Consider the following 23,911-nt stretch of genomic DNA (forward strand, 5'->3'; position numbering starts at 1 on the left):
ACGAGGATGTACTCATATATTTCGTAATTGTGTCTATAACTGGCCAAACAGAATGCGTACTTTAGCGCCTTACTAGGCTCAAATTATGCCGCGTTCTAGCGGCGCGATACATACTATTTTTACGCGACGCTAAATAACGTACTATTTTCAACATCGGCAACATATAATTATCTTTCTCAGTTTTTGGGAAATGTATACGTTGTTGAGATGTTGATTGATTGAGATGTGGCAGAATTATTAGTTTTGTGTACCTTGTAATCATGATCACAGAGATAACAAAAATATTATTTTTTATTTTTATTTTATTATTCTATTTTATAATTATTCCAAATAGACATATTATAAAGAAGTATCTCCGAACAAATACTATTAGTTTTACAGTCATAATATAAAGTTTTGCATAATTACGCCCCACGCTAGTACGCAAATATGTAAAAAATACAACGCAAAGACGACTACCGTCGTGTTAGAATGCCGTACGCCGTACTTAACATGTATATAACTACAGTGAAACCTGGTTAAGTGAGACATCAAGGGACCTGCAATGTCGTTTCACTTATAGAGGTATTCCACTTACCCAGTGTCTCAGATATACAGGTATAAATAAATATCTGTCTCATTTACAGAGGGTTCCATTAATGGAATTACGTGTGGAATTTGTGGGTAGAATAAGAATGAGTAAACAAACAATGTTATCTCAGTTACAGAGGTTTATGCATATAAAATTTACTCGCTGTCTCAGTTATAGAGGTAACTATGATGATAAATCGAAAGAACAAATCCCAGATATAGAGGTTTACCTCGTCCCACTAACAGAGGTAATTCAGTGCCAAAGTGTTGGGACCTCAGCATGAGTTCCAGTTATGGAGGTTTCTCACTTATCCAGGTCCCACTTAACCAAGTTTCACTGTATATAATAATACTCTATGGCCGTACTGTTGGAGCGCTCACTTGGTTACTATACTCTTTGGCGCTCACTACTAAAAATATAACGCGACGCTAGACCGCGGCGTAAATTACGTCGTACGCGGCGCTAGAATAGGCGTTCAGCGTTCCGTTTGGCCGGGCCTTAAGAGCACAAAAACTGGCGTCCTTTTTGCCATACTTCTTCAAGTTTTTTTTTTTCATTTTTAAATACACGTACAAAAAATATTTGCATATTGATGTAGTTAGAATAATCCGACAACCCTATAGCACAGCCGTTTTGATTAACAAATTGTTGTATTGTATGCGTTTATCTTTAACTTCTATATCAGAATCGGACATATTGTACATCCTAATTTAATCTGTGCAGCGCTGGTCTGCTGTCATCTCGTTTTTCTACCACGACGAAAAACGAAAAAGAAACTTGTTTAATAATTTTCTGGAAGCTATTATATTATTTTGCATATTATAAAATTTTGTTGCGGCATTGTAGATAGTTTTTGTGTTTCCATAATTTTTGGCTATTTTTAACAGCCCTCGGTTAGCGTTATAATGTACATCTTTTACTGAGTATTGTAAGTACTTTCGATGTTTTGAATATTTATATGTTAAAAAGTAACTTTTCTCTTTCTCACTATTTTATATTATTTCTGTAATGCATGTGAAGTAGTGTATATTGCTTTATTAATAATTTCTACTTAATGTGTAAGCGCATATTGCAATATTATTTAGGTCGGATGATCTAGTGTCAATAGTTAACGCCTACTGCTTTTTAACCTGAACATTTTATTAATATAAGTACTTATATTTATCATAAGTGAAGGCTATGTTGATTATGTGACTAAGGAATTAATTTATTTATTTTATTTATTTATTAAATCATATTCACTAACATTACAGGAAACTTGGTAATCTACATACCTTTATTATATTATTTACTAACCCTTCTATAACATTATCCACATTTTGTGGTTTTATGTGAAATTATTAGGCTGTGAGAAATCAAAAACTACCAAAATGCAGGTACATTATCTTTGGTAGCATTTACTGTTTTTAAGATAAAATTTTTAGTTAAATAGTAAAACTGATGGTAGTTTTTTTTATAAAAGATGAGCCCTGTACAACATCACCACTAGTGTATAAGGTCATAGTATAAGGTGATTTTTTCAAATCTGCCTGAATGGCACAATCCAAAACTATATGAATTGACAAAAGTGCTGAGAGGAGTTACAACACCACATTTGATAAAATTTAAGCTACATCATTTTAAAAAAATCTTATTCTTATCTGTTTATGGAAAATTTCATTGATATAAAAAAAATGTTCTTAAAACATTTTGTGTGTTAGAATATCTCATAAACATTCAGACTGATTTAGGCAAAACTTTCACACCAGGTCAACAGTGAGTAATTTTGACAAACTGACATTGGATTTGTTGAAATTTATAACATGAATTCTGTTTGTGTTAACATGTTTACTTTATGTTAATGTTATGCTTTATTTCTTTTTTATCATAAAGTATATTTTTATCATAAAAATAATTACTCAACATAATACTCCATTGAGGTTATCTTTTAAATTATCATTTTAGTTTATGATTTCTCAGCAGTAAATCTCTGATTATCAGATATATTATGATTATCAGAGAATATATTTTACAAGGATCCTCCGTTTTCAATTACAGAGGGGTATGGAGCGCTTTCCTCTTAAGTCTTCGATACCAAAGATGCCTATGACTTATCAGTCTGTTTACAAAAAGGTAATTTCTTTTTATTTTGTTGTTTTATAGAACACCCATGTGATATTTGAGGACAATCCTGAAAATTACTACATCTGGCAAATAAAAAAAATAAAAAAATAGTTCTCTTAGATATCTATTTATGTACATAACATTTTATTTATACAAATTGGCAGCAATCTGAATATTACATTCTTACATGTAATATTATACATACATACTTGCATATTACATTCGTAAATATTAACTGTATGCATATAGACATTTTCCATGTATTCACAATTTTAAGACTGTGACATCATCTAAAATTGCTTTACCACATGGCCTTTAACGGTGACAACTGAAAGACATTATGGAGTGTAGCAAAAAGATGATTGGTGATTCTTCTGGTGAACAAGGTGAATTAGAAGTAGAGTTTTCTGTAATTAAAACTTGGTAGTTTAGTCTGGCGACCACCACTGAGTTACATAAAAACTACACATCGGCAACACATATCACTTGCACAATTTTTTGCCTACCAAATATCTTAATTTGAAAATTTCTTCCCCTAGTAATAGGAAAAAAATTGTATAGATGGACTTATTAATATTATTAATAATGTGCATAACACAAATTATTTTTTTGGTTGTTTGTTGTTTTTTAGTTTCTTTGTTTTGTTTGATAGCAATTTATTATATAGGAGTAGCAGACGAGCATGCAGTCAACCTGATGGTAATTGCTTACTGCCGTCTATGAATGTCATAAAAATGAGCTACCATCAGGCCATTGCCAGTTGTACTGTATGTATTGGTTTTTGTTAATGCTGTTATATTGAAAAAAAGCCATATCTTTCAAACTTTAGTAATGTTATTTTTTTTAATAAATGATATACAAGGTGTCCCGTAAGTACCACGACAAACTTGGAGAGAACATAGGTTAGGTTAGTAGAACATAGTAGGTCTGGCCTCTCAGAGAAAAAAATTACCTTAGTAAAAGTGTCACTGTTTTTGCACTATCATTTGTTTTTTTTTTAAATCGACCCTGTTCATCTTCTTTCATTAACTGCGTATATAAATTTGGTGATACAGTGTATATTTTTTCTGTTGAATATTATCAGATAGTTAGTCCACTCTATTGAAATGCAAATTGGTTAAAAGATGTAAAGGAACCATGAACTGCTATTTTTTATTTTGATTTTTTTACTATTTTTTCCTCAACTTTGACTATTCGCAGTGAAAAAGAAATGTACTGAACTATACATAGTGCACATTGCCCAAAAAATATGTCTAGATAATAGAGAGTTCAGAAAGGTATAGTCCGCGTAAAACTGCTAGTCCGCTCTGAATATAGAAATGAATTTCTTCTTCATAGCAAATTGTATGACTACACCTGCTCGCAACAACTTCAGAGCGGACTAACAGTTTGGCGCGGACTATACCACACTTACTATTTAACGTTGAAGAAAAAAAGTATGTTTTTTATATTTATCCTAACGATAAGGCAGACGGGCTACCTGATGGAAAGCAGTCACCGTCGCCTATGGACATTTACAACACCAGAAAAGTCGCCAATGCATCGCCGGCTTTGAAGGGGAGCTCTTTTTACACCCCTCTTGAAGAGCTCCATGTCATAGTCCTGAGGGACTACCTCAGGAGGAAGTTCATTCCACATTTTTCACATACGCGGCAAAAATGACCGTGCAAACCGAGCCGTCGAGGACCGCCACGTGTCAAGTTGACGTGGATGGAACTTCATCCTTCGGCGAGTGGTGCGATGAAGGAAGGGTGATGTAGGCACCAGATCGAACAGTTCCTCAGAACACCCACCATTGTAAAGCCGGTAGTACACGCAGAGGGAACCTATGTCCCTCCGCAGGCTTAAGGCTTCTAACCGATCAGAGATCGCTGGGTCATCGACGATTCTCACCGCACGCTTCTATACGGAGTCAAGCGGGTTAAGCTGGCATTGTGGCGCCTCTGTCCAGAGATACGAACAGTACTCCATGTCCTCCACATGTGCTTTATAAAGCAAAAGGAGTTGCCCCCCAGTGAAGTACTCCTTGGCTCTGTTCAGGACGCCTAGTTTCTTTGATGCCAACTTGGCTTTAACTTACAAATGACTCCGACTCTGCACGTCACACAAGATGTCAACTCCCAGATACCCTAAACTTTTACCAATGGTGAGCTGGGTACTTTGGAACTTAGGCCTATAAGGCTGTTTTTGATTGAAAGGGACTGAAACCAACTAAAACGTAATGAGCGAGTTTTTATTTAACTTACGCTTGTTACCGACTCACAACCCGTCAAACAGTACAAAATTACATCATTGACTAGTTAGACACTTTAAAATATCATTCTTCAGTTGTAAAAAATCAACTAATAGTCGGGTCAAGTTAGACAATTGAAATAGCTAAAATTCCGGGAAAGCTGAATTTTCGTAGAGACCTTGGGTTTACCATTACAAATAAAGTGTCAAAAGTCCCCATCGAACCGACGTGTGCGTCGGCAATTATTCGGGGTCAAACGTCAAAATTTTAGGTTTTTTGGATTTTTCACAAAAACGGTAAGTTTTATCGAATAATAACTCAGGCCAAAGTTGTAGCTCTTAAAATTCTTTATAAAATGTTGCTTATAATTTTTTTCTCTAAAACCAATCATTAACGCAATATCTGATTAATGATTGGTTTTAGAGAAAAAAATTGTAAGAATTACGTTTTACATGATATCCACCCCACCTGTGAAATAGCGTACTTAGCGGGGCTTTTTAACATGGTTTCCCTCGGGGGGACTATCCCAAGAACCTTTAAGATGCTATTTTCAGGAACAATACTTATTTAATAGTATGAAGATTATTGATATTGGTTATTGAGTTCAACTGCCGTTCTAATTTTTTGTTACTTTAATATATTTTTTTTATAATATTGGAGTAGAAGACAAGCATGCAGTCCACCTTATGGTAAGTGGCTACTGCCACCCATGGATATGTACTGGACACGTACTGGATATGTACTGCCACCCATGGATACTCAGATAGGATTAGATATTCCTACCTAAAGTCGGTCACAAATGCGCCGCTACCCCTGAGGACTATTTAAGTTTGAACGTCTCGGAAAAGTATGTCTCCCTGACCACACCCTTCAAACCCTTCAAATCAAAAAAATACAAGGACTATTTTGTAGAGAATTTTAGTAGCTACAACTTGGTCCTAGGTACTTTTTCGATAAAACTTACCGATTTCGAGAAAAATTCAAAGAACCTAAAATTTGGACATTTGACCTTAAATAACTGCCGACGCACACTTCTGATCGATGGGGACTTTTGACACTTTATTTGTAATAGTAAACCAAAGGTCTCCACAAAAAAATGGCTTTCCCGGAATTTTAGCTATTTGACCACTATTTTTATGTCTAACTTGACCGGGCTGTAAGTAACTAACTAGTAAACAAAGTAATACGATTTTTCAAGTCAATTTTTACCTATTTTTAACTGTCGTGTCGAAGTGACACTTCGTATGTGTATGTAATTTGAATGACAATGTCATAATTTGTTATCTTGGAACTGATTTGATGATGGAACCAGGGGCGATACTCTAACTCTTCAGTGACTAAGAGTAAAATCTGGTAGAAGATCCACCATCCATCTTCTGTCTCCACTCTCCATCATTCAAACCATGTTTTAGGGCAATGTGCGCTTATAGTTCAGTACATTTTTTCACCGCGATCGAAGCCGCGAATAGTCAAAGTTAAGGAAAAAAATAAAATAAAAAATAGCTCTATTTTTTTCATGCTTCCTTTACATCTTTTAACCAATTTACATTTCAATATGGTAGACCAACTATCTGCTAGTATTTAACAGAAAAAATAAACACTGCATCATCAAGTTTGTACACGCAGTTAACGAAAGAAGACGAAGAGGGCTGAATTAAAAAAATGTAAAACAATCGATAGTGCAAAAACGGTGACACTTTTACTAAGGTATTTTTTTCTCTGAGAGATCAGACCCTAACCTATGTTCTCCGCACGTTTGTCGTGGTACATATGGGCTGTATATAAACATAGGTTACCACTGTAAAAGGTGATCTCAGTACACTTGAATAGTGGTACTTATTATTGTATATTAAGGGTGTACATTTCTTTTTAACTGTGTAGTATACGAGAGATATATATGAGAAATGACCAAAATTGATTTGCGTACGTGTCGTAATAGTGAAATTGATATATTTTAATTTGATTATTTTACATCTAACCATGAATTACAGGTATTTCTAGAAAGAATACTTCTATTAGATGTTGCGCATTTTGGCAGGACATTCGTCAATACAGCAAGCAAATTTTGTATAAAAAATCAGCACTTCATTGATAAGCATATTATAATTTTTTATTAAAAATATTAAAAGGCTCCGTAGCCGGGGGGGGGGGGGGGGCTTTTAGGGCCGCTTATTCAAGAATAAATTGACATGACATAGCTTTTCCATGTATCTCTCTCTCTCTACTTTGTATGGGTTGGTTGTTTGTATGGGCTCACATACCCTTTTCTCATGCTTAATTGGTCCTTAGCTTAGCGAAAAAAATCTAGGTCTTATGATCCCATAGCTTCCTCTACAGTTATGGAGCTCCATAAAATCCGCCGGGAATTCGTTAAATATTTCCCTAAAATAAACTAGTAAATGAAATTGAGTAATATGCAGCAATTAAAGAGGCAATTGTAAGTTTATGAATATCACAGCCTCTTTAAAATAAATCTTAATTGTTCAAAAATTAAGCGTTTTACAAATTTCGCGACTGATTTGTCATTGTAAAAATAAAATTACTGTAAATAATAAATTCTAATTTTGTCCTAAAATTAATCATCACTTGCTGTAACGGAAAGTATGACCATCGGGAATGTAACGTTGCGAGCGTTATTTGGCCAGCGTGTCAAATACTATTAATGGATTGTGGTTCTCCTGTATTTAAGATTGTGTAACCTGCTATAATTTTATTAATGCATTATTTGTTATTACTTCGTTAAATATAGAGACTTACGTTAGAGCGGAATTGTTACAAAGGCAAGCATAGTTACGACGCATCTACTGTACTTCAATTTGCAGTTACAATCGCACAGCTAACTGCTAAATTGTATGCAAAGTGAGACAGACAGTGCAATCGTTCGTAAGTGAATACTATTCAAGCTCACGCGAGGCATTGGCCAGTGTACCGAGGCTGGAGGTTTAATGCCTCTCGTCTATGCGTTTGATATGACGATATTGCAGAAATAATGTGGTTCGGCTCCCAAAAAGGATACCTCAGCTATGAATTATATCTCTGAAGCTCCCTATTTTCAATGCTGAATTACTGAAGATACAAAAATACTTTCAATATTTGCACGAAAAGTATAATAATTAGTAATTACATCTTTACAGTAAAGTGAAATTTTTAAAGTGCAATTCAAAAATTTCGTAGATTATTTATTTATTTTTGCATGGTACAGTTACTGGTAGTTTTTTGAAGCATGGTATATTCGCTTGCAGTTCGTAAACTAGAAGTTCATAATATAATAAAATAAATACAAACAAATACTTTAAGTGATTAGTATTCCATAAATACTACAATTCCTTCGAAGAATTTTCGTTAGTTTTCGTCAGTAAGGAGATTTTGAAAAACGAAGAGTCTTATCACTTTTAAATTCTCGTACATACAATCGTACTATTTGTTACAACCATGGGTGACAGCAGGGAGGTGCAAGGGGATGTACTTGCACCCGTCTGGTCGGAATTAAAGTACATAAGTGAATAAATCTCTGAAATGTATATTTATCAGCGAAAAAGAAGCTCGTCAGGACCAAGCAATCTGTGGAAGTTGTATATATCAGTGCAAAATAAATTCTCTTGAAACTCGTATAGGTATGTCCATGAAGATAAAAGGACCAAACAATCACTGAAATACGTATTTGTCAGTGATAAATGTCTATAACATATTTGTAAAATATTTAGTACGCGGCATGGCTGAAACGTCTATGCATCTCCCTAAAAATAATCCTGGCGACACATGGGGGTACGTTGTAAAACGTTGTAAACATTTACGTTTGTTTTTTAAGTTTTAGGTACTCCACACGCCATTGAGTCACAACATAGTATCGACGTTATAAATGTTATAATATTATCTAAACCATGCTGAAATCGCTGCTGCTTTAAAAATGTAAAAGATAAGAATCTATGTGCTGTAAAGAAATAAAATGTAAACACAGTTAATACAAAATAACAAATATAATTAAAATGTTGAAATAACCGCCAAAGGGCGTTATCTTACAAATGATAATTTGATTTCAGTACTTTAATTAACCATGCTCCCTTTTACATACATGGATTACCTAGACGTCTCACTAAATTGTTCTTTATAATAATAATTGTATTAGTCCGTCATAAATTATTTGCCTTTGAAAATAGCACAATGAACTGCACGGATTTTATAAGCAGGATGCGCTACTTTAACTTAACAGCGGTAACGATATAAGTGATCAATCACCGATCCAGGCCAGAGTGTAAGAGCCGTTCAGTTTAACTCGCAGTTCAAACTGCATGAGCCTCAGTACCATGCGCATTAACTCATGTACTAGTACTATGCAAATTGCGTTATTTACGGATCCGCATTTACGAGAGGCCCGTGCCTTAGTATTTTTTTTTATAATAATGAAGTATCAAACGAAGACGCAGTCTACCTGACGGTAAGTGGCTATTGCAGCCTACGGATATCATGGGGTTTGAGGTTGGATGCGTAGGTACCCTAGAGGACTAAGATAAATGTATGTCTTCTTTACATCCTTCCTTTACCGCAGTCCCCGCAGCTGACCGATGTGCCAAAGCGGAGCATGACAGCTATTAACCCTGCTGTTAATAGGCAGAGATAGGTATGGCGGTATGCCACTGGAGTCTAGCCACGAAAGGTTTTATTACCTTTCAATGAATAGTGTGAGTTTTCAAACAAACACCCATTTAATGGAATCGACAGCTCGATATGTTTATTCTTACGAGATAATAACTCACAAATATGTTGTGTGAATGGTCTCATCAAAACTAAAATTTTAATATATTTAATTTAAATAGGCTCAGAATTATTCCTGGAATATTCGTGACGTTGATTCTTATTATGTCCATTTCTGTGTTGAAAATTAATCAATCAAAAATAATATTTAAATGGCGGTTGGACTAGTTCGACCGGGTAGGTGCCAGGTGGTACGGTCACACATATTTCTAGCGTGAAGCAGATCTTACGTGACTGTGGAAAGGTGTGGATACCGGCTCAATTACATATAATGCGACAATAGAAGTTCTGACCTATATTATGAAGTTAGCTACACCTATCCATGGTCAACGGTGTCCACTATCAGGAATCAATGCTCGTTTGCTATTTCTATATTATTATAATAACCGCAAATCACATTACATTTACTTGCAATTATAGATGTATTTTTTTATAATATAGAGAGTGGCAGACGAGCATGTAATCCACCTGATGGTAAGTGGATATGGCCGCCCATAGACATGAGGTAGGTCACAGATGCGCCGCTACCCCTGAGGACTAAGCTGGAACGCCTCCGAAAAATATGTCTCTCTTACCACACCCATCCAACCAGAACAACGTTTAACGCCGATGAGGCCGAAATAGGTATGGTAGTGGTGCCGGTGGAATCGAACCACAAAGGGTTCTGCCACCTTCAGTAATTTTCGAAAAAATTAACATGGGTAATAGGTATGTGTAAAACGAAATGAAATACAAGTATGCAATGAACAAAGTTCTTTAATATTTATTTTGAAATTGCAACTACCGAACATATTTATTTAAAATTAAAATAAATAAATAACAAGTGGTAACGAAATTTCCACACACTTCGTATTGAGGTTGTATAACCAGCGGCGCGCGATGTACGAGTAAGAACTCACAGAGCAATGTTATTGAACGCGGGCACTTGATAGATGTTTTAATAGGAAAACGGAACCCTATTACTACGTTTCCACTGTCTGTCCGTTTGTCACGGGGCTCTATCTCCTGAACCGTAATACACAGACACAGACGCTATAACAAATACAAAAAATAAAAACATATTGCAAATAAATGGGGGTCGTTATACACAAGAACCGCTTTTTCGGCGTTTTTAGCCTTATTTTTTTAACCGTAATAGAAAGACAGTTCAATATTTCACAATGCATTTACTTCAAGGCTGCTAATAACAACAAATACCAAAAATAAAAACATCTAAATTTTAGTGATACTGGAACCTCCGTGGTCGATTTGCACTTTTCTCAATTATTTTTGTAAAACTTGCGACACGAGTTTTCTGTGGTTATGTAACCACCTCGGTTAGCAAATCTATGAGGCTTGCCAGATGTTGCAGCAACAGCAATAGACAACCGCGCGTGCTGCGGTACAAAAATAGTGCCATAAAGAAGAGCTATCTTTCCCCGCATTTCTGTATTCTACGCATTAATATAATATACACTTTACACTACAGGGCATAAGGGGTTTTTTCTGTACATGACGATTTAAACTCTTACCGCAAGCATTAAGGAACTTCGTTCAATTACCTTTATAATGTATCTCTGTAGGTACTAAGTTGCAGAATACTAAATAGTTTGTCAAACAATATACACTGTGTTAGAAAGTACAAAGCTTTTTATTACGATTTAGTCAGTGTAGCGGACCTAATACTAATCGATTTTCTTGCTGCTTCACGCTCAGCGCTAGGAGAGCAGAGAGAAGCACAGAATATCCGAGTCATATCATAGCGCAGACGGGTTTCTTAGATTGTCGGACTTAATAAGTTTTTAACTTTGACATTTAATTAAAAAAAAAAAATGTGCGTTTGTGGATCTGCAGTGTTATGAGCATTTGAAAGTAAGTCTTTATTATTTGTCATTGGTACAGTGTCAATTAAACATAATGACAACAGTTGATTACCTACTTGCTCGAATTCTTTATTAAGGTATGTGTTCGGAATATGAGTAATTTTTGGCATTTATATTATCGTCTCGTATATTACGTCCTCATTTTAATACCTTTGGTTAATTTTAGATACCTAATATTTATTTCATGGCAATATTTTATAATAATATTTTTAATATTTGCTTCGTTACAGTCATTGTTTATAGTTTTGATGTAGTAGTACCAAATGCGGTTACAGGGTACGCGGCCGCTGCGATAAACGTGCGGATAAAGGTTAGGTTTTGCTTTATGGGAAGCAAAACGCAATTGTAAATTTTCTTTGTGTGGTTTCATCACATTTATTTGATATAAATCTTGGCCCTGTATATTTTCAATAAAATATATGTATTAATAAATATTAAAAATTGATTCATCAGTTACAAAAAAGTTTAGTCGAGAACACTTCGCTTATTATTTATTTATTTTTATTTATTTATTAACACATAAAATAAAGCAATAAAACATTACAGAAACTCCTTCCAATTCGTTTTAAAGCGTTGCAATATACTGTCCTGCCGCGCTGCGAAGTTCAGCAAGGCAGCAATAATATAAAATGTAATGGAAGCTGTTAGAGTGCAGTTAAACGTTTGCATCAACTATCATTATTTCTATAATAAAATATTAATAGCAAACCATAGATCAGTAAAGATTAATCACTCCTAACAAGAAAATGTACCCAGTTTTGAGAATTGAAATAGTTGCGTAAAAAAGTTTTGCCACGTCTCCGTGCTAAAATCTCCCTAAAATATTTGAAATAATTATTTATGTATTACGTAAATTACGCAGTATTAGTTATTTATTCGTAAATTTTCTCTAAAAATGTTTTTATTTGTCAAGAATTCAAAAAAAGAACTTACTAAAATAAGCCATTTGTGGCTTCATTCAATTTCAGATATTATTAATAGAAGTTATTTTAAACCAAAGACGCCTACATACTATGTACCAATTAACTTCGGCCCACGTAGCGTTTAAATTTTCGATAAACATTTTAAGAAAGAAATATAATAAACCTCTAGGAAGCGTGGGCGGTGCGGCGGAATAAGTGTCGTAGAAAATATTTTTGTAACATTGTGAGCTGCTTACGTGAAGATCTAATGATGCTTTATAATTTGAATTTGTTTCTAAAAAGGTTGGGTTTTGATATGAAATAATTATATACAATACCTCCGTCAGGGGAATGAAACAATTTTTCATAATATTTTTTTTCTATTGTGATCTTATCGTTTTTGTTGTTCTATAATTTATAAAATTATTAGCTAAAAATCAGTACACAATTAAATTATATTATAGGTAGTATCGGCTCTCATTTCGAGGCAAAGTCTCAATATACATTCAACCTACCGTTTAAAAACAACACAAAGAGTACGATAATTGCTCACCATTATTAAATTTCTATATTGCTGAAAATTATTTTTTCACAAGATTTACATGTAGTCCATTAAAATATTTTTTTTGGGTTGTAGTAGTTAGATGACGCTATTTTATTTTTTGAATGTTAAGAGGGAGTAAGTGTAAACGGAAATCCTAATTTGTGGCGTTGCATCTCTTGCCCCTTGATCGTCAACATGATAAGGGTTTTCACGCTCTATCAGACAATATATTCATCGCGCAAGAACACATAGTTTAATTTCGTGAGTTAATAACGAAAATTGATGAGAACTTGGAACAATTTTTCATTATGGTCTACCGTCTAAGATCCCCATATAGATCGACATTCATCGAGCTGGCTAATGGATGAAACGTTTTTTGATATCAAAATAAATATGTATGTCTAAAAATAAATTGCAAAAAAATAGGTGACTAAGAAATTTCAATCCAGAGTATGACTAAAATGTTTCTTCTATCTTAAATATTTCACTGGTTTTCCTAATAGAAAAATTACATACCGATCAAAAGTATGAAGCCTATGGAATATGCAGACGTTAGGTTTCCATTTTTTTCTGTCAAGTAGGCCAACTTGTTTACCTTTTTATACCTGCCAATATAATTATATTCTGGACTGAAATATGCATTATTTTTTTTTGACATATTTAATTACTACTATTAACTAAGAGTGTGTAAGTTAGTACACGTGTGTAAGTTAATTGGCCGAACTTTAGTCCAGGTCTATATTCACTTATATTACAAGCTTATGTGATTATTTAAAATTGTATTTATTTAAAATATGTATAGGGAAATGTTGTTCATTTCATATAATAAGTTTTTACCGTGTGTCTAGTTCACGAACGCCAGTAACGGTCGAGGTGGGCTCGGGTCCGGTGACGATGACATGGTAGACGTCACGCCGGGACCGCCGCAGCCGGCCGACAGCGCCACGCCCACCAGCCACGGTACCTTCCAGTTGTACGAGCATACTGGGAGGAATTCCGACGCAAGCGCTACTTGTAAGTACCTTCAGTAAACCCCAAGAATCTGGGGAAAGAAGAATCTCAAGGGAAGTAACAAGTTTGTAGGTAAACTCCAGATAACGAATTGTGGGTTGAAGTACCGGTATCATAAAAGTACACGGTGGACATTTTGAGCACGAAACGAACAGGTTTCTCTGAGGAAACCCAATTAGGAAGATTAGACAAGTTTAATAGGTAGTAGAGAAAGAAGTTGTTGGCAACAACAACCCAGGACAGGCGGACGTCGGCAACAATAAAGTTGAAAGTGTCTTTGAAATCACTGGATTACTGAATGTTAAACAATAGCATACAATTTAAATTGTCCACGGTATAAGAAGCAGCTGTATTATAACGACGGTGATGCGTTTTACTATCTTTAATAAATGTTCAGATTTTTAAAGAAATAATTAAACTCTTTGTACTTGAATAAACTCGAGTGCACATGTAAATTATAAGCTAGCGAATTTTAGCTACCTCTAATGACCGAAGCCTAAACTGGTGTTGATCGTTTTAAAGCTATAAAACATAATCATTAGATGGTTATATAGATTAAAAATACTCGCTAGTGAACCTTAAATGTGTAGTTTGTAATATTATTAAGTTAAAGTTTTTTTTGTTTTCAAGCATACATCGCTCAGTACTTCAGTGCGTCAACCGGTAAGGGCTCATGCCTACATATTATTAAGATTATAAAATGTTACCTTTTAGGTTTCACACTTCTTTTTGGGTCTAACCGTTTAAGTTTCATATATGTTTAAGTGAATTTGTTGTTAAATTTAACACCACGCTTTAATTTTCTTGCTTGCACGTATTTTCAACACCATTTAATCATTAACCTCTGGGTATGGGTACTGTATAATAGGTAAGTGAATAACTTTAGTTGAACTTAAGTCGTTCATTCGAAAAAAACATATGAATCTGTTCTACAGTATATTAATGTAAACAACATAAACCAATAAAATATTATGTTAAGGTAGATTATGAGAAATAAATATTAAAGTTATTTTACGTAGTTACGTATATAATATTAGGTATAGGGATATAATTTTATGTGCGATTTAAAATTTGTTGAATAATGGGTACAATCAAGCAGCATGGAATGCGTTATCCAAATTCTGGCATTATATTTAACAGAAGATACACTATCTATCTTTAAATCTTTGTAGTCCACTGTGGCTATTGTAACTAGTCACTCCGACTGAGCGCAGTTCCTCTGGTACTGTCCAATGGGATATAAAATGAATGGTTGGATAAGATACCCGTGAAAACAGATATAAATAAGTATGGTAACGAACGCCCATGGCTACAGTGCACGTCAATAAAAAATGTATGTGTTACATTAAATCAATTATGTATATAACAAATATATAATTTATCACATTTCATATCAAATAGTCTAGATTAGATAAAATACCTACTTCGGCCCGAACGCCGAAGATTAGTCCGAAATGAACTCTCTAAATAAGTAGTCATCAAGTAAATACATAAAAGTGAAGGAATATGGACGCAATAGATGCAGCAGATACGGATCCTCTAGTTGGTGACCGTGTCGGTGATGTAGGTAAAACACTGTGCTTTCTGTGTCCTAGTCTCGCGATTAGTGTCGGTAATGAAAAAAAAAACATAATACAATAAAACTTAAGCACGTGACATGACCTATCGATAATAAAGGATGACGTAGATACAAGTCGAATTAAGATTTCTGTTTAAGTGTGTGAAAGAATAATACTAATTAATTCAACAATGTTAACTACATTGTACTTCTCTTGGCGAAATAGAAAAAATAATTAAAAAAAAAGTTAAGCATTTACTAATTTTAATTCAAGTAGTGTTGTTATAAAAACATGTAGTATTTTTAACCGAGTTCGAAAAAGGAGAAGAATCTAAGTGCGGCGCTCATAATGGCCCCAATATGTGCCCTGTCGCGATTTAGCGAAATATATGTTCAACGCCGACTATAAAGCTATGGACTAAACCAATATTTTTTATAAGTATTATTTTTAAATTTGTAGGTAGATAGAAACCGGATAGATGTTTTTTTATGAAAAATGAATCTAAATTTTTATCCCTCCATTAAGTGTAGATAAATAATATTGATTCTTTCACTAACCCATAGAAAACTACACTATACTGAAACATATAAACCCTCTTTTTAAATTTTGATATGCTTATGAAAATTATAATTTTGGAAACACAGTATTCTTTAAATTTTAGATTTAAAGTGATAGGTAATACGAGGGAGTATGAGGTAGTATATAGTAGTATTAGAAGTATGTATGATAATGTTAGCGCTACTAATTTCAATCTATGTATATTGGACAATATTTGCCCGTTGAGCTTTAAACAAAGGTATTGTGTGAGGCCCAAGCGAAATAGCTCATGTGTCAGATATTAACGTACCGAAATTATGACATGCATTTGGGATCAATGGCTCAAAATATAACTAGCCTTATTATTCTGTGTCAATGGGGTTGATGTGAATACATTACGTGCAGTAGGGAATATGCATATGATGTAGATTTTCTCGTTATTTTTTTGGTTCTGTAATTACATCTGCACATTATTTTTTTATTTAATTCGTAGTAAATTTATTAAAACTTTAATCAAATATCGTAAATTATGCGAGCGAAATTCAAATTACTGAAACGCATTGCTATTGATCGACTCGATACATGACGTCACATAGCGTTTTACGATGTTAATCGGCATCGATGATGCGTTGATATTCATACTTTTTGAGAGAAAAATTGTTTTTATTTATATTCCTGCAGTGTTTTTCATTACCTAGTGCGATTTTACTATACAGTATTATTAGGAATAATCAAGAACAATAAACATTGAAAGTAGTTTTGTCAAAGCACAATCGGGCTACCAAAAATATGCAAAAATGGATAAACAGGTTTTTTGCATAGTTCAACTCAGAAATATTTAACTGATCATAACTTAAATGATAGTATTTGATGTAGCAGTCGATAAGTACCTAACGAAAATTAACGAAGTAGAATTACCTAAAATTATTATTTATAACAGTAAATAGAAATGTTAATGCGATTTTGGAGATACTTTATCTGTTTCCTATAATCTTACACCACTTTTTTCGTATTTTCGCATCTTTTGGAACAGAAAATACACTATTTAATGTGTATTGTGTTTATAGTAGTGTTTTTGCACAATAAATCTAGGAAATATGTATAAAGTAGTTATGTAGCCTTTCCCATGATATGGGACAGCAATTAAATCTGAAAACCTTAAATAATAACTTTATGTGCATATTGTTGTCAACACAAAACATGCTCTGTGAAGTCAAAAAGAATGCAAAAAATTGAGGCGTTCACACATGTCAAATTTTATCGATACTCTAAATCGGCGGTCGGCAACGCGCGGCCCGTGAATGTTTTGTAAATAAGTGCAAATAGTATCAAAATAAATGCATGAACGAACCGCAAACAAACCCTATAGTCAATAGTATGTAACGCGCTTCGCTCGGCTCGCCAATGAACAATAACTGACCGAGTAGTAGTAATTTTGCAATTTTAATTTTCATTTAAATTCCATATTTTTTTAGCTACGAGTATAAACGTAATGAATTCATTACGTATACTAATTAAATTATGTATGTTTTAAGAATTTGAAGAGCATTTTAATTTTTTCTATGAGATTTGATGAATTATATAGGTATATTCGGCTTCTGGGGTTTATATTAGAAGTGCGGCCCGCCTTTAGTTTATTTTGCCACTTAGTGGCCCTTGCCTGCTAAAAGGTTGCCGACCGCTTATCTAAATTAAAAATATATATTTCAAACACTAATAACATTGTTTATATTTTTTAACTATGTTAAAACGAAGTAATAAGCGATTGAAAATAATAAAATAAAAATGTGCATATTCCCTATAATGCAGATAATTTTGTACCTATGCGCGGAATTAACGGCAGAGCCATTCTAACTCTATTAGTAATAGTATACCTTCAAGGTCATATTAATAAATCTAAATAAATTCATAATCAAATTAATTAAATTAAGAATTTAAATTAAAAACAACCTTAAAAACCATTATCATTATAACATTTTTTTTTATTAATACGTACAAATTATTAGTAACTTTAAAGTAAATATTAAGTTACTTAAGTTTAGATCTCAGAATAAATGTATAATTTACTCCCAAGGTATAATTCATAACAGTTTTTTTTCTGAAAGAATCTTTAATAGTTGTATGTACCACGCTGCATGAAGACCTATAGTAGTTTTTGGAACGTGCACATGGTAACACAACGATTGCTGTCATGTTCTGTCAAGTGACAAGTCTGCTTTCGTAATTCGTTTTGTCGTCATCCATCTGCTAAATGAATGTCGCCTTTTTTTGTTTTTTTTTCGTATACACTTCGTAAAAAGTTTCTCCTTAACTTATCGACAAACTAACAAAATAATCTAAAGTTTGAGATTGTACAATAGATAAAATTATTGGAGTTACAATTCCAGTAAGTAAGTTTAATACGAATGAACTAACTGTGAGACTGGTTAGTGGTTAATTAATGTAGCCGCCAATAAAAGTAAGAAATATTGTTACAGGGGACTCCGTCGTGTTTTCCGGGATGCAAGGTGAGTTGATGAGTTGATGTTACTTAATTTTAGGTCACTAAATTTAAAAACAACATCGTGGACGTAAAATAATTTAAGCTTTTTATTCATATCTACTTTTCGAGCGGCGGAGGGAGGGTTATTAGCCAGGGTATTTCATGTGTTAAATTTAAATGTAATAGTTGTTTAGTTGAGTTTTATAGTACTTCCTTGAACATTAGAAAAATATTAGTAGTACGCATCAATGCCGACGAATGACAAAACGAAAGCCTCCAAAATCACGTGACTTTATCGTAAGGCTTTTATTACAATAGAGCTTGTCAAGCCTGTATAGTGAGTATGTGATAATTTGGTCCAAATTAAAATACTACCTTTAAATCTGCTTTAGCTACTACGTTAGTTTTTCTCGTGCAAAAATAGTTCAGCATCACTGGTTAAGACATCAAAATTATTTGTCATTTCAATACAAATTGATATAATATATATGTTTGAATAGAAGAAACATATTAAAATTACTTTACATAACTGTAAAGGGCATTCTTCAGGATAAAGTTTTAATATATTTGGTAAATATGTGGTATGGTATATGGTACAAAAGCATATTATGTAAATAATACAATGACAGTATAAAACATGTTTAAGTTGACTGTATTGTAATATTACTGGAATATGTGCGTATAAAAGGATAGGTATGACTAAATACATTTTAAATTAGTGAGTTAATGTAAAATTTGATAAAACAATATACTTCAGTAGATAAGATAGTATAGAATAAAACAAATGAACAATGAACTAGTGAAAGCATTTTACAGTTCAGTGAACACAACTCACATACTTCTGTGAGTCTTGGCAGTTTCTATGATAAAATAAAACAACAACAAATTACAAATGTCAAGAGGAACAGTAATACTAAAGTAAATGTTGAAAAAGATCATAATTTATTCAAATGCTAATTAATCTAATTATTTTAACTTATTCCAGTTTTTGTGAAACCCGAAAAATTGACTTAGATCAAAGTTACTTTGAGGTGGTGACTCCAGACCACACCACATCCATTTTTTTCCTTAAGAATTACTATTCTTAAGAAAAAAACACTACTGTGTTAACCACCGCTGTGTTCTGGTTTGAACATAATATTCCAGGCATTCCAATCTACAACCTAATCCTTTGAGATAGCAATATGTCTGTGGTTGACCTCACAGATGACTTTAATCTTATCTGGTATTGATTATAGGTGTCCATAGCCAGTAGCAGCCACTGCGTGCTCCTTTGCTACACCTATATTATTAAAAAATAAGTGATAGTAGATTAAAAAAAATAGACATGAAAAACTAATTAAAATATACATTTTAACCATTTCATTTTCTTTATCAGCGAATATATTATGATTATACTAGGTATGCTAGCAGAATTTCAATTTTAAATGTACTTTTTGTTTATGTGGAATTATAATTCACCTGGGGATCTGGATAATAGGTGTGGTGTGGATAAGTTTTTGCAATTTAACTAGTGTACCCAACTACATATTATTATGTACATGTTGTTGTTGTTTTTATTGTGTATTATATTTATGCAATTGAGTTAAAATTGCTCTAGCTGTTTGAATCATCAATAGCTTCTTAGTTTCCAAATATGTAGTAGTATGTGTTCGTATTTTTGGTATGAAATGTGTATTCTGCAGCAAGCATGATAATAGTCATGTGGAATGCAAGTACTGATGTAGCAATGCAGATTAAATAAATATGAAACTTAAAACGGTCTTATCATTTTAGAATCGGAGAAATCACGCGTGTACACTTGTTTTGATTGGATAAACCGGGATAATAATGAATACTCTTTAAGGACATCAGGTCCATTAGTGGAGATATTTGTAATAATTTTACTCTATTTATGAATTGCCTTCAAATTTATTTGATAAATTTTATTAATTTAAATTCGTGAATGCAGCCGATACGGATGACATTCCCGGAATCGGGCAGTACGATGATTTCCATACGATCGACTGGCAGCGCGATATCGCGCGGGATCGGATGCGCCACCGGCACATCGTCAAGAAGAGACAAGACTCTCTGTGGGACCTTATCAAGGTATCGTTTATAAAATATATAAGGTAATTTATTACCTGATCACAATAACACCATCTTCGCGTATCTGTATCGAAATTCAGTGCGCGAGTACTTAATACAACATATAAATTATTTTAACCACACTCAAATTATTCGAGCACAAACTGTGGCTATGACTTCGTTCGCGTGGATTCAGAATATAATGTCAATTATACAACACTATCTATTAAGGTCATTTAACACACTGAAACCGAAGTTCTGCACTTCGCATACGCGTCATACAATTTTGAAAAATTATTTCTGACTTTAAATTGTAATTACTTTTTAATAGAAATCGTTTTGAATAAAATAAATACTAAATTTTAAGTCAAGATAGGAACTATGAGCATATTGTTTGTCTTTTGAATTTAATTTAATAGTTTTGTCGTGAGGCAATTTCAAACACAAGTGATATACAGACTTCTAAATATGTGAGAACTTGGGATCTTTTCCTTATTGTCAGTCATCTGAATTACTTTTTTTATAAATACATTCAGTGTACAAACACGCAAAGTTTACATTCTTATTAGTTGAATGTAAATGTTGTTGTATGCATATAAGGTAATATTTTCGTACAGGGTGCTCACGACGCCTGGTCGGGCTGGGTGTGCGTGCTCCTGGTGGGAGTGTGCACGGGCGTGGTGGCCGGCGTGATCGACATCGGCGCTTCCTGGATGACCGACCTCAAGTTCGGTATATGCCCGCAGGCGTTTTGGTTCAACCGCGAACAATGCTGCTGGTCTAGTGACGAAACAACTTTCGACCACGGAAACTGCTCCCAGGTACTTTTCTTTCCTAGGTCCATCGATTTGAAATAAAAGTTTAGAGTACATTTTACGTAACGTATTCTCATATCATATCCGTATCTTAATTTATGTTAATAAATATCTTATTTATTAACATCGATGCACTGATAGCCTCTTGGCTATCAGTGCATCTAATTATTGCCGCCGTTGCAGAATTAAACAAAGAGAACAGTTAACAATTAGGTAAATCTCGTGTGTCAGTGAGTGTTGAACAAACATGTTCATATTGTCATAATCAAGTGGGGCGAAGCACGTGTTGAATAGCGGTAATTAATTATTGCTGACCTAAGACTAAAAATAGGGATGATAGAAAGGCCTTGATATCATGTGATTAACATTAAGAAAAAAAATATGCCGAATACACATCCAATCAAAATTATGTTTATAACATAGAGTAGATATCCGCTAAATCTTTACACGGTTGTTCGAGTTTAGTTTGAAAAAAAGCGATCACCACAAAAAAAAAGTTTTAAGCGTTGGAAATATAATAATCACGTAAAATATCATCAATGTGGAATGGAATAATTTTTCACAGGTAAACATATTGAAAATTTTGGCAATTTTATTCCTATGATAAATATTTATAAATAATACCTATAGAAAACCGTATTAATGGTTCCGCAAAATGTTGCGATTCGACTCATTCAGCGTTGGCACGTAACAGAGTTTGGGTTTACGCTGACAGACGCGTGCCGTGGCAGAAAATATGTATTTTCCTATACAATGTTAAGTACAGTTCAGATAAATACCCTAACCAACACTTACAAATATGGAAAAAATAAAACAATTTTGTCAGCCGCAGCCGGTGTCGGACGTGTTCAATGTCCGTAGATATAATATTTAACGAAAAAAGTACCACTACACACGGAATTTATATTAAGTTTACTTCTAAATATTTGTAATCGTTAATCGTAACCGTTGTATTATTATGTATTATGACTTATCGCCTTTAATGCAGTGTCACGCGAGGCCCTATCTTAAATCTCTTTCGGTTTAAGAATGCATTGTAATTTTTAATAACATCGCCTGAACCCTTGTAGAATATATGCGGGTACAACGGGTACAGTTTTAATGTTGTTGTTTATGTGTGACCAGTGGCTGACCTGGCCGCAAGTGTTCGGCGAGTCGCGCGACGGCGCCGGAGCCTACATCATCAGCTATCTATTCTACATCGTGTGGGCGCTCGTGTTCGCCGCGCTGTCCGCCTCGCTCGTTCGCATGTTCGCTCCCTATGCGTGCGGCTCTGGTGGGTACCCTTCATGATGACACATTTCCTAACTAAACTTTTTTAGATATATCTTAATATTGTTATACCTCGCACAGTACACCGTTTTATGCTATTGAAGGAATAATGAAATCTTCATACGAACGACACGAGGTTAAAATGAAATATGAGTTATATCCGGCAAAGATTGCATGAATGCTAGCGCAAGGCGCATGGTAATTGGATCTTCAATAAGGATAGATATTTATAGATTCTTCAATGTAGCGCAAATATTGCGGCGACATCCGTACGTGGTCACGTGACCATGCGACTCCTTTAGTCACACAGTACTATAACAGTAAATACAATAGTATCATTTGTCACAAATATTTAAGCGGACTGTGATCAGCATTATGGGCGAATCAGTGTAGTCACTGGTATCATACAAGTTAATAATGTTAGTCTATGATAAAACAATAACAGTCCTGTCTTGAGTGCGTAAAAACGCAGAATGGAATATAATTGAAGATTGAACATCGACAAACACGATAATTAATATAATTATCATTGGAAAAAAATTAACATGGTTAGGGTTATAGCAAATATACATTATATAAAAATGACTTACCGGTATAAACATCAGGAATGGTATTGCCTGAAATTAGTACATTTGAGTCAGGTAAAACAAATCATAGTTATCAAATCATTACATATAAACAAAATAAAAGTAAAAATGGTATGATAGAAAATAGTATGAGGTTAAAACAATATTTTGACTCCATATTACTTTCAGGTATACCAGAGATCAAGACTATTCTGAGTGGATTCATCATCCGGGGCTACCTGGGCAAGTGGACCCTCATCATCAAAGTAGTGGGCCTGATTCTCTCCGTGTCTTCGGGCTTGTCCTTGGGCAAAGAAGGACCTATGGTTCACATTGCAAGTTGTTTGGGTACGAAAAATTACATAATTTATATAAGTTTATTTGACAGGAGATTCCTATGTAACCAATTATTTTAGGTTTTAACAAAAATATAATGTTAAAGATTTTTAATACTAAGTCCTTTTATTCATTACTTCTTTAATCGAAGTAATATTAAGAAGATAAACTTACCACATTATAAGTCTCCATTTAGGCAGCTTGAAAATAAAGAAATATACCATTATTATTACAATAATAAAACTTATGCTATAATATTTTACGTACAATTTGGTTTATATATACTGTTTATATTT

The 23,911-nt window shown here is 33.8% G+C and overlaps 1 protein-coding gene across 5 annotated transcripts in view; it reads left to right on the plus strand.

Moving 5' to 3' along the window:
* Window positions 1-1,268: 1,268 nt before the first annotated feature.
* The window catches only part of ClC-c (chloride channel protein 3), a 36,304-nt gene continuing 13,661 nt past the window's right edge, over window positions 1,269-23,911 (plus strand). Inside the window, exons 1-9 of one of the 5 annotated variants that reach the window (XM_073075324.1) lie at window positions 1,270-1,499; window positions 2,609-2,683; window positions 13,816-13,981; window positions 14,609-14,641; window positions 18,552-18,581; window positions 20,508-20,647; window positions 21,244-21,447; window positions 22,567-22,717; window positions 23,469-23,627. In XM_073075324.1, coding sequence (XP_072931425.1) covers window positions 2,615-2,683; window positions 13,816-13,981; window positions 14,609-14,641; window positions 18,552-18,581; window positions 20,508-20,647; window positions 21,244-21,447; window positions 22,567-22,717; window positions 23,469-23,627 — 952 coding nt within the window. In that variant the 5' untranslated portion in view covers window positions 1,270-1,499; window positions 2,609-2,614. Of the gene's footprint in view, window positions 1,500-2,608; window positions 2,684-11,364; window positions 11,511-13,815; window positions 13,982-14,608; window positions 14,642-18,285; window positions 18,465-18,551; window positions 18,582-20,507; window positions 20,648-21,243; window positions 21,448-22,566; window positions 22,718-23,468; window positions 23,628-23,911 lie in introns of those variants that run through there. The other 4 variants (XM_073075325.1, XM_073075326.1, XM_073075328.1 and 1 more) reach the window with 4 other exon arrangements.

Source organism: Epargyreus clarus, unplaced genomic scaffold (assembly GCF_041222505.1).
Source record: "Epargyreus clarus isolate Ecla_fem2 unplaced genomic scaffold, WU_Ecla_fem_2.2 ptg000007l, whole genome shotgun sequence".
Lineage (NCBI taxonomy): Eukaryota > Metazoa > Arthropoda > Insecta > Lepidoptera > Hesperiidae > Epargyreus > Epargyreus clarus.